Source organism: Trachemys scripta, chromosome 6, assembly GCF_013100865.1.
Source record: "Trachemys scripta elegans isolate TJP31775 chromosome 6, CAS_Tse_1.0, whole genome shotgun sequence".
NCBI lineage: Eukaryota > Metazoa > Chordata > Testudines > Emydidae > Trachemys > Trachemys scripta.
The window spans coordinates 38,015,708-38,028,119 of NC_048303.1; the positions used below are offsets into that span (position 1 = coordinate 38,015,708).

Below are 12,412 nucleotides of genomic sequence, written 5' to 3' on the forward strand. Positions count from 1 at the left end.
AAGAAGATAAACAGAATCCTACACAGAAAAATTCTAAATATGAAACCAACAAAACACTTGAAAAAAAATGTTTAAAGATGTTATTTAACTGTGTAGTGAATAGGTTAAAATGGATGCCATAGAGGAGCTTGTTCCACACCTGAGGCCATCATAACGAAGACACAATCACCTTTATCTAAGGTTTGACTGGAATTTCTAAAAGGTGAATGACATCAAAGCACATATAGAACCTGGGCCATTTTAATGATATATATTAGAATAAATATAAACAGAAAAGCCTCTAATTCACTAATTTTTGCCATTTGCATCCTGGTTTTTGGATTCTAAGATCCTTGAAAACTCATAATCCTTAACCTATTTCGTTCCAGAATCTCACAGCACATAAGCATTAATTAATTAGCCATCCCACTCTAATTAATGGAAAGGTTGCATTATTTGCCAAGGTTAAACACACTGAGTTGGGACTCTCAACTCCAAGTAATCTATTCTAACCAGCAGCATTGTCTATATCACTGAGCAGACAAGTGTTTTGGACTACAGCAGCAATTCAAAGAGGAACAACTTTTAGATAAATGACAAAAAGGCCAGTTTGGATCTCTGTATACAGTTTGGATCTCTGTTTAAAAAGGACAGAGGACACAGATATTTTTAATATCATATCCTCCAACACTTTTCATTTAACAGCCTTATTTCAATCAAAATACATTACCTCATAAGAACTACCTTCCACCAAAAAGCAATGCAAGAAATGTATTAAGCCTGGCTAACTTTTTCTCATCTTGCAAAATCAGAAAATTAGAGATAAAAAAGTTGTAAGAGGTATTCCAAGATTGTTTCCTACAGTATATCCTTCAGTGTTTTATCCAGTTTAACTTTAAACGATTCATGCAACCTTTGCCTAGGAGTATTTATGCAAGATAGGTGTTAAGTATACACATTTCATAGGTCAGAACCTCAGGACCAGCTCTGAGTTCTTTGTACCATTCTGGAAAACCACCCTAATAAGGCATCTGGAGATTCCCTTGGCATGGGATAATTCCTGGCTGGCATACAGTCGGCTCTATACCAGCCCCTTTAGCACAATGGTTTTCAATCTATTTTCATTTGTGGACCCCTAAAAAATTTCAAAGGGAGGTGCAGACTCCTTTGGAAATCTTAGACGTAGTCTGTGGACCCCCAGGGGTCCACGGACCAGAGGTTGAAAACTACTGCTTTAGCATATAGGGCATACTGGAGGTGTGGCAGGAGCGCCTTGTGCTCCAGCAATCCTTGGCTACGTAATGGCCAACAGGGGACTGTTACCAGCTTGTGTAAATTAAAGCACCCTACTCTAATTTATACTCCCAGACTTGGAGGAGTGTAAAGATGGCTTTAAGCTTTTGCCACCTTTGCTCCCTCCCCCAAATATCTCCCACTCTCACGCCTGTCCACCCCCTCCCCTGAGGCCCCCCGGCCTGACATTCACTCCTCTCCACTCCCCCCACTGGGGCTCTGGGCCAAGGTAGGGCCAGGCAATGAAACAGAGACCAGGGAGCTTGTCTCTCTTGTGCTGCCAATGATATCCCCTGCTGGCACCCACGTAATGGAGGAAGCTGTCTGATTCAAATGTGGAGGGAATAAAAGCTTGTGTAACCATAACTCAGCCCCCTTGTATGTACCCATTATGATACTGTCTTTAATTATAGCAGCACATGCTATTTTTTCCACAGGACCCCTGCCTCATTCAGTACACAGGATGGATCTGCTCTGGGGATGAATTGGGGTTGTGTTGTAAAGCAGGCTGTTGTCTGTAAGACCCCTGCCTCCTTTATTCAGAGATTGAAAGGTGTGAGTAAATTAGGTAGAGGATTCATTTCTGGAACAGAAAGAAGGGTCTTGTGATTAAGACAGTTAAATGCGGGCTTGGAGAATTGGATTCCATCCCTGCCTCTGCCACAGAGTTGCTACGTGATGCTGGGCAAGTCAGAGGTGGTCACCAATTGTGTGTCTTTCATTTTCTGGGTGCCCAACATGAGACCCTGGGGCCCGAACTGCAGAAGTTCTGAGCACACACAACGGCAACTGAAATTCATGTGCTTCAGTATATAAAGTGCTATATAATGCTAAGTACTCTGAAAAATCAGGTCGTAGGTATCTCAAATTGGGCACCCAAAAATAGAGGATACTTTTGACCTTAATCTCTCTGTGCCTCAGCTCCCCATCTTTAAAATGGATATAATACCTCCTCATTTCCTCATGGGGTTTTTGTGAATATTAATTCATGCTTTTGAAGCACTCACATACCATAGTGATGAGTGCCATAGAAAAGCCTGTGAGGACATTTATAATTTGGTCGTCATAACAGGGTTTAAATAGTGTGCAGTAAATAAGACCTAGGGCCACACACTGAACAATGAGGATAAAACAAAATATTGAATAGCTGATTGTTAATTGAGCACTATCCATCCTATACACTGAATGAGGCAAGAATCCTGTGGAAAAAATAGCATAAGATCATGTTAATTAAAGACTATATTATAACAAATACACACAACGAGGCCAAATTAAGGTTGCACAAGACAATGAATTCTATAAAATAACCAAAGCCACATAGTTTTTCTAGGATTTTTCCATATTTTCTTTTTTTTTTAGCCTATTTTTTCTAGTTACTATATTTCCCTCACTTCTCTTTTTCCCTGACCCAGCCACTTTTTTGAATTGAGTATCCCTGTCTTCTGTTGGTATATAGCAAAAGGTGTTTCATAAACTGCAATAAAAAAACAATTCACACGGGAAAAGCAGATAGTTTCTATATGAATTATAGCTACAGTGAAACAATTATTCCCTGAACAGAGCCCTCATTTCCTTAAAGAAAATCAGTCACTACAGCACTTTCTCACATTAAACTGAAAGAAAGAAGAGAGAGAGAGAAGAATCTGGTTTTAGCCACCATTAACTACTTTAAAAGGGACTTTTGTGTTAAGGTAAACTTTTAAATTCATAATCAATTCATTTACTTTTCAATTTTTCATACACTGTTTACAGATTAAATACTAATATTTTAGCATCATTAATTAAACAAAGATTTGCTCCTTCACAGCCAATCTCTTGCTCCTATATAGTAATGAATTTGTGACATTACAATCATTTCCATGACAAAAGACTCTGTAGTGAAATCTTGGCCCTACTGAAGTCAATGGTAGTTTTGCCAATGACTTCAGTAGGGCCAGGATTTGACTCACTACGTCAAACCTGGGATTTGCCATTACTTGCCTAATGCTTGGCACTGCCTTTCTATCCTAATGAGATAGGCATTCTACCTCTTTCTTTGAACTTCCTCCTTAAAACTTAATTCTTTTACAAGGCTCACAAATGCTAATGCAGATCACTAAAAATTCTGTCACTCACCTATTATGCAACAAAAAAACCCCTATGCCAAACAAACAACAAAAAAGACACTAAGTTAGCACCGTCCTCTAGATCTCCCAGTGTATTTTTGTCTCAAATATTTTTCTAGTTAGCGCCACAGGAAACGATCTGTATCTTTCTTTGTGTCCTGTGCAATGCTGAGCATACTGTTGGAATGTAAACAATAAACAAGTAATAATAACTACCTCAGGATCTAGCAGAATGATACTGTGAGGGAGAAAGCTCTAAATACAAAAACCTTGAGAAGCAAGAAAAGGAACTTAAGTACTTTGAGTTCAATTTAAAAAAAAATTCCCCCCTCCTCCCAGTATTAGTCACCCTTAAATTAAAATGAAGCATTTCCCTTGATATGGGGACATGCACTACCAAGGGCCAGGAATGGATTTAAAACTCTCATTCTCTTGTCTTCTGAAATTGATGTGTGTGGTGGAGGTGATGAATTTAGTCTCCAGAGAGAAGAAAGATGCTGCTCACACAGCACTTCTACTCACCAGTCCATGCAGCAGCAATGGTGTTGGCTTTGAAGGAAGCCAACTGTCCTGCTTTCCCAGCCAGAGGTTAAGAATTGCATTGGTGGCCACTAGAGGGAGGAGGATTAGGAATACAGTAAATTGTGGGCAAAAGGCACCCATGATGAACTCACATGGGACAACCCACAAATCCCCCACCACTGCCAATAGCCAATGAATCTCAGATACTGCTATGGGCTGGGAAGTATCATCCAGTAGTGAAATATCTACTACTGAAAAGTTGCCAGTCTGCATCCTTAACTTTGGTGGTTGGAGGATAGGAGGGCCTGCCTAAGATCATATGAACTACATCCCTCTTCCCTTTGTTACAGATACCTTATATTTGCCTTCTGAGTCTTGTTTATTTCCTTACTTAAAACTTCAGATGTCTTTTATCAAGTAAGCTCCTTTGAAAAGCTAGCATGCCAGCTTCAAGAGAGTCTCAGGAGAAGCACCAGCCGACAGACACTCACTGTGCCAAGAAGTACTGTATTTAATCAACAAATCTGTACAAATTACATGAAGTTGAAAATAAACAAAATACAATGTGATAATCAAAAGAAACTTTCTTTCACTAAATTAAGGCTTGAAGCAGACCTGAAATAAATGTTTTCAATTAGTTACCTAAACAAATATGAGGCAATGTGTATTTTGTAATTCAACTGACCCTTCAGCTTGATTGCCTGATATGTGTCTTACCTCCAGCACAAGTGGCAGAACATTCTGACCAAGGCAGGTGATTCCATGCAAAACCAACTTCATTGTCTCCACTGCCAGTACGAGAGATGGGAACATTGAATTTATATCTTATACCCAAATTCTGTTCCTGTAGCAGAATCTGCAGTTGAAAACAACTGGTTATACCATTAAAATATGCAAGCAGAGAGCAACTACAACGAATTTAATCTAGGTAAGTGTTATGTCTTGTAGAGGGGGGAAATGTCATAAAGCAAGCCACAATAGTTCTTGCAGGTATTCCCAAAAGAAATCTGGACTAATTTTTAAAACATGCACACAAAGATTTTTTCTATTGTGTAAGGTGTTTTTGTTTTTTTTCAATTTTTTTTCTTAACAGCAAAATTTGTTTCTGACATATTAACAATTCTAATCTTCTGGTCCTCATTAAGTTAAATTACTTCAAGGAGGTGTCAAGACCAGATAATATTAAGGGACTTTATTGGGCTGACCCTGTGTAGGTGTGCAACAATCTTCAAACCCCCATATTGAGCTCTTTTGCTGGGACTATCCACAACATGGCTGGGGAACTAATAAGACCCTTACCTGGTTAGGGCTTCTACATACTACCACAATATTAATATTACGAATAATACTCCAGTCTGGCATCAGTAATGGCACTAGCTTCCAATAGAGAGATACACGAGGGTGGAGCTATTTCCTCCACTCCCACAGTACCAGGCAGTGGTGTGGCTGGGCATATGGGAAGAGTGAACACTGGTCCCTTTTACAGACTGGCAGAGCTCCTGCAGCACGTGCAACACCACAGATCGCCAGGTGAAACCATCAATAATTCTCCTTGTGGTTCCTGCTGTAGCATAGTACTTCCACATGCCACCTGCTCAATACAGTGCTGTGCTTTCAAAGCAATCTAGCCCTGAATCCCCAACCTGACATTTTTTTATTGCTGCTGCTAAGATCTACAGTACATGTTAACAAAAGCAGCCTGGATGAGTCTCAGAGATATATCTCACCCCATCATGCCTCCAGTTATAAATTACTTTGAGGTATATGCTCCCCTCTGTGAGAGAGAAAAATGGTGGATAATCTTCAGTAGGGAAGTCACTGGTGCTGAGTTGATGAGAAAAGTAGTTAATGCATTAGACACCTCCCCTCCACATAACCACTTCTAGCCTCTCCACAGCTAGAACAGGCAAAACGGGCTTCACATTGTTGGGAGCGTGGCCAGGTATGTCCACAGTCAGGGAATATACTATGGGCCAGACCATGATATCTCACACCATAATTAGACCCACTGAAATCAACAGGGCTACTTCTGGAGTAAGGCATTACCTGTTGTGAATAAGGGCATAACAATACAGCCCAATGCAATTGTCATATAACTTGCCTTACACTTTCATACACCCCAATAGGTATGACCACACCATATATCCAGTTTTCAGTGTATGTTGTCATTACTGTGAGGACCAAGAAGCAATTGAAACTAGAAGGGATACCCCCTATGGCCTGAGGCATGTGGGATTTTCACTGATATTTTCTGTAGATCTCCTGGCAATACAACAGTTTGTTGTTAGCTCTCTTCTTTATCACCATAGCTATCCCATCAGTTTTGGGAAGACAAAGAGGTGAGTGAGAGGTAATCTCAAAGTGCAAGAGCTAGGCAAGCCCTACTCTTTTTCCATGCAATTTTACTCAGTTTATTGCCCTCTCTTACTTGGAACATAAAATCATGTTTGAGTTCAGAAATATATTCATTATAACATTACCATGACTATGAGATTTTCTGAAGTAGGGCCTAAAGCTTCCAAAGATTCAGGTTCCTCTGTTGGCCTCTTGTAATGAAAAGCTGTCCCAGAGACATCAAACTTTCTAGGCCAGTCAATAGTCCAGGCACCATTAATATAGTAGTCATCCTCTTCAGATTTTAAAGCTTAAAAAAAAATACAAGCCACCTAAAAATTGGAAGCAGCATTTATAATAGAGAAGCCATTGCAAATGAAACTACTAATGTGACAGAAGTATGTGTACTTTAGTTCTATATCACTGGTTTCAAAGTAGTTTAAAACCTACTTTTCCTTTTGGCAGAATGACCGAAGTGTGGCCCATGGAGATCTACAATACTGACTTCGGCTATCATCTCCAGTAGGCAGGTGTGATCTGCAGACTACAGGTATCAGCAAGAACAGGCCATGAAGATCGAGATACAGTGGTGCATGCTAGAATTTGTTGTATCAATAGGCTGTGCACTCTGTACTACAGAAACCTACAATCTGCTCTAGTATATGCAAATTAGATTTGCCTCTTAAATGTATGAGTCGCAATGTACACTACAGTGGAACAAAATGTTGGTAACTGCCTTTTGGAGTGTGGGACATGCAAACCTTGTGGGCACAATAGAAGTGTGTGTGTGTAGGAGCAAGGAAGAGGCAGTTTGAGTTTCAAAGCTGTTTCCCAAGCAGTTCTTACTTCCTTATCTTTGATCCTTGGTATACTGCTTTAGAAGCATGTACCCAGAAAGACAATAAAGTTCAAAATCAGAAAACCCTGCACATTTCCCAGATGATTTCTCAGTGATTCTGTTCTGAGGTCAGGTAGCATGGAAGATAAATATATATTAAATCACAACACAAAAGTGTGACCAGCTCTCAGATTGAGTCCTAGAACTAGTCAGTTGGCTACGCTGTTCCAAGCGAACATACAAATTCAACCACAGTTCATTATTATGGTTATATGGAATATTTACATTTTAATAATTGTATGAATATCAAATAACTGAAAATCATTTATATCAGCAAGAAATTAGTAATAAATACCAATAGTTTAATCAAACTATAAAATTTAGAAAACCAAACACTGGTAAGCTATTACTTTTTCCAATATAATTTGTTAAGCTTCTATTGTCAATATAGCATGTGATGAAAACAGCACTGCAGGTAGCATATCTATTTCTGATTCAACAGGTTATGGAAATTTCAGAAGACTGCAATCATATTTAAAGCAGCTTGAAATAAAAAATTATTTTGATGAACAAATAAAATATTATTAGCTTTTTTATAATCTATCAGTTTGTTAAGGGTAGTCTTGCAGATTCTATTCAAGGGCAGATATTTTATTTTTTCTTTATCAAAAAGATTCCTTTTTTGGTTTCTAAAATATGAAATGGACTTTAGGAAGCGTTCAGACTTCACTCTGAATGCTCTTTTTGCTCTGAGGTGGCACTAAGCATTCTCTCTCTCAGGTACTTGGCTGGCTGGTTCTTGCTCACATGCTCAAGATCTAACTGATTAGTATATGTGGGGCCAGGAAGGAATTTTCCCCCACGTCAGGTTGGCAGTGACCTTGGAGATTAAATCTTCCTTTGCAGCACGTGACTGCAAGTCTCTTGCCAGGATGCACTTTGGTCCCTCCTATTCTCTTCCCGGGGCACATAGTAGTCTAGTCTCCTGTAGACTGTAATACGTTAGTCTAATTTAGGTTGTTGGGTTTAGCGAGTGGGTTCTTGGTGGTGTTAGTGGCCTCTGATACACTGGAGGTCAGACTAGATGATCTGGTGGTTCCTTCTGGCCTTAAACTCTATGACTCTATGATCTCTTTGGTTAAGGTAATAAAGAAGACTACTCAATTTTTTGGAATTCATATCTGCTTCTGTAACCAAAGTTTGTTGATATTGGGAAAATGACAGTCTAAAAATTCAAGGCCAGCCATGGATCCTTAGTCAGTCCTTACTGAGGCAAAACAATTATTGACCTTAATAGGGAGAGAATTTAGGATTTGTCTTATAGATTGCAAGAGTGAGGAATAAGACAAGTAACCATCACAGGCCAAATTTTGTTCTAATATACCTCAATATAAATCTCATTCTAGTGACTTCATTGAAATTACTCTGAAATTACACATGTAACTCAGAGAAGAATTTGGTCCTCAAACTTTCACTCTTATAGGGTTCCAGAGTTTACTCCTGACTGTATGCGAAGGGCATTGATATCAGGGAAACGTGTATGTGAAAAGAGAATGATAAGGAGCAGGAAGAGATGGTGGTGTGTCACCAGGAAAGGGACCAGAGTTTCCTCACAAACTTCTATTAATTCCCAAACTGTGCTGAACCACCACCAAACTCATCAGGTAGAGGAGAGAACAAACCATGATGTTGTACAATACTAAAAGAAGGGAGCAGTGCTTCTTTCTAGTTATCTATTTTGAGTAAGTGTATGAAAAATTATTAGAATAAAGCTTGGTAGTAGAATATTGGATCAGAATTTGGCCTCAGCAGAATCTAAATTTCCGGAATCCTAATTTTTATCCACTCTAACTTCAAAAGATCCAATTAGGTTAAATTAACTGGACAGGACATTTAAACACGAAAACATTTAAAACTACTGCACAAACATCAAAGAACTAAAATAAACCTCTCTGCAAACTATTTTGTATGATTTTTTAAATTTGTTTAAAAAAATAAAACTAGAAAGTTTTCTCCTAACAGATTTTAAAACAGATTTGTCAATACAAATAAAAATATTTTTCCACATAATTTTTTCATTGTTTCATATGAGACAATTTTTTTCAAAAGGGATGAGGTTCTGTGCAATTTTGCATTTGCAAAATGAATTGCAGTAGCTAAGAAAACTAGTTTCCCTTCTGTCTGATATATACCCTCAAGCATGGAGTGAGAGATGCAAGAACCTGGTTTGTATTCAATTGTAATTGCGGTAACATGAGTGCAGATTTTACAGGTACAAACTGACCCTTTGAAAATGTGGTTCTTAATATGAAATGGCTGTGACAGGATATCCTGTGACCTGCATTCCTCTGCTTGAACTATGCAGTGTTGTTGTAGCCATGTCAGTCCAACACTATTAGACAGACAAAGTGGGTGAGGTAATATCTTTTATTGGACCAACTTCTGTTGGTGAGAGAGACAAACTTTTAAGCTTACACAGAGCTCTGCTTCAGGCAGAAGAAGCTTGAAACCTTGTCAGCAACTGAAGCTGGTCCAATAAAAGAGATATTACCTCACCCACATTGTCTCTCTGCTTGAAATGTCAGTTATAAGATATAGAAGCTATTTCACCAGCAATACAACTTTTTGGTGCAGGATGGAGAAGAGGAGAGGGAGAGTAGTCTAATAAGCATTCCTCATTGCTAGGGCTAAGTATGTTACTCTTCCTCCTAAAAGGAAGGAGGCTGACAATCCTGCTGAATTACAGGGTAGAGGGAAGCAGACATCCAATACTAGCACTACAGCAAATAACTATGGGTGGGTGGGGTTAATTTATCTAGAAGGCTAGCTACCCGCCACACTCCCATCTAGCACACATCACAGACAGTCTTTCGCAAGCATTTGCATTGCTAGTTATTTGCATTCCTGTGGGTAAGGGACAACAAAGCATCCTAATCAGCAGATCTGCAGCCTAGGATTGTCAGTTCATTAGGTTGCAGAACAACTAACTCATCAGTTTCTTTTGACTGAGAAATGTGTTGCCTTGTATGCTTGTGAACTGACTGTTACGTAAACCAGGTTAGGGAAACATCTAGCCATGCTTGCTCTTTTGTCCTTAGGGAAGCCTGAAAAGGACCTAAGGACCTAGGGGTTAAAGTGGACGAGAAGCTGGGTATGAGTCAACAGTGTGCCCTTGTTGCCAAGAATGCTAATGGCATTTTGGGCTGTATAAGTCAGGGCATTGCCAGCAGATCGAGGGACATGATCATTCCCCTCTATTTGGCATTGGTGAGGCCTCATCTAGAGTACTGTGTCCAGTTTTGACCCCACACTACAAGAAGGATGTGGAAAAATTGGAAAGAGTCCAGCGGAGGGCAACAAAAATGATTAGGGGGCTGGAACACATGATTTATGAGGGGAGGCGGAGGGAACTGGGATTATTTAGTCTGCAGAAGAGAAGAATTGGGGGGGGATTTGATAATTGCTTTCCACTACTGAAAAGGGGTTCCAAAGAGGATGGATCTAGACTGTTCTCAGTGGTAGCAGATGACTGAACAAGGAGTAATGGTCTCAAGTTGCAGTGGGGGAGGTTTAGGTTGAATATTAGGAAAAAACTTTTTCAGGAGGCGGGTGGTGAAGCACTGGAATGGGTTACCTGGGGAGGTGGTGGAATCTCCTTCCTTAGAGGTTTTTAAGGTCAGGCTTGACAAGACCTGGCTGGGATGATTTAGTTGGGGATTGGTCCTGCTTTGAGCAGAGGGTTGGTCTAGATGACCTGAGGTCCCTTCCAACCCTGATATTCTATCATTCTATGATTCTAAGCCATAGAATCATTACTTCATGGATCAGGTTGGCACTTGTTTGACCCCAAGATCAGAAGAGTACAAGGCAGGTTTAAAGCCACCTTTAAAGGGAGAAAGGATGCAGCCTGGAACTTGGGACTTGAATTCAATTTCCTGCTCTACCACAGGCTTCCTGTGTGACTTTGGGCAAGTCATTTTAGCTTCTCTGTGCCACAGTTTCCTCATCTGTAAAATGGAGATAATCCCCACCTCACAGGAATGTTGTAAAGTTAAGTATGTTACAGACTGTGGGGTAATCAGATACTATGGTTATGGGGACATGTAAGTACCTAAAATTGATGGATAATATTACCTCCCCTGGTCCTGCACCCAGCAAAGCTTAGCCAGAACATTGAATCTGCTCCAGTATCTTAAAAACACTTTATAAATATTACTAGTTAATTAAGGTCTTGTGTTTAAACCAGCTCTTACCAATGTAGTTCTTTGACATAGCCACTTCTTTTACTTCAATGTGAACAGAACCTCTTGGAATTTGAATCACTTCCATGTAGCCTATAAGGTAAAGGTAAACCTTGTTTATTATTATTACCTAGGTGAAACTATCAATTAATAAATTATGCTTTGGATTCAAAGGCACCTGAACATTGCCTTTTATGCCAGAGAGCAGAGAACTCTTTAAATCTCAGACACAAATGTGAAAAACAATAGCAAGAATCTAACATGAAGCCATGAGTTTCTCCTTTCTACATATTAATAAAGTCCTTCATACAATGTTTCAGAATTCACTGATTAATTTATACGTTGGCTGTGAAATACTAGTATATTATCTTCCATGTTTTGAGCTTTCAGTGAGGTTCCATGTGGGTACAACAGTCCACCTTCATACAATGAATCACAGGGTAGGGAGTGATCTACATCTGCATACTTACCTCCTCTGGGCAATGAATCATTGAAGAAACCTTCAATGGCTTCACATGTGCTACCATCTCCTCCACACACACGGCATCTGTCTTCCTTAGCATCAGATCCCAAAATATTATCACAACCCACATGCTGAGAACAGATAAAGATAGAACAAATATTACTGCATTCAGGAGGTTTCTTGGATCATTACCTGAAAATACTGAATATTTTCTCAAGAGATTTCTTCCTAAGTATCTGAGATTGTTCTCCCTTTGCCTACCTCACTTTGAGTGGCCCATATCATAAGAGAATTTTCAGTTACCAGAAAAGGAGACTCAGAAATCAGAGATGATCCAAATTTAGTTTATTGATAATTAATAATTTGTGCTCCTACAGTGCTTTTCATAGGAGAATGTCACAGTATTTTACAAACATTAATGTACTACACCTTAACACAATTATTATTTAATATCTATACAGTGCCCCCAAATGTTCTAATTTTCCTCTACCTTTGGTTTCTCTAACAAAACACTGTTTTCTGTGTCTCCCTTGAATGGTTGCTTAAAAATAAATGTTGTGCTGTTTTTGTTTCTATAAACCTTTACATTTCACAGACCATCTTCTCACATCCTACAGAAAAGTAATGCAGCTAAATT

At 39.3% G+C, this 12,412-nt stretch overlaps 1 protein-coding gene across 1 annotated transcript in view; it reads right to left on the bottom strand.

Annotated features, from left to right (window-relative positions):
* ADAMTS6 (ADAM metallopeptidase with thrombospondin type 1 motif 6) overlaps nt 1–12,412 on the bottom strand; it is a gene marked incomplete in the record, with an annotated part of 313,682 nt that overhangs the window by 58,996 nt on the left and 242,274 nt on the right. The window contains 4 exon segments of the mRNA XM_034773659.1: nt 4,617–4,755; nt 6,380–6,543; nt 11,325–11,405; nt 11,783–11,906. Coding sequence (XP_034629550.1) covers nt 4,617–4,755; nt 6,380–6,543; nt 11,325–11,405; nt 11,783–11,906 — 508 coding nt within the window.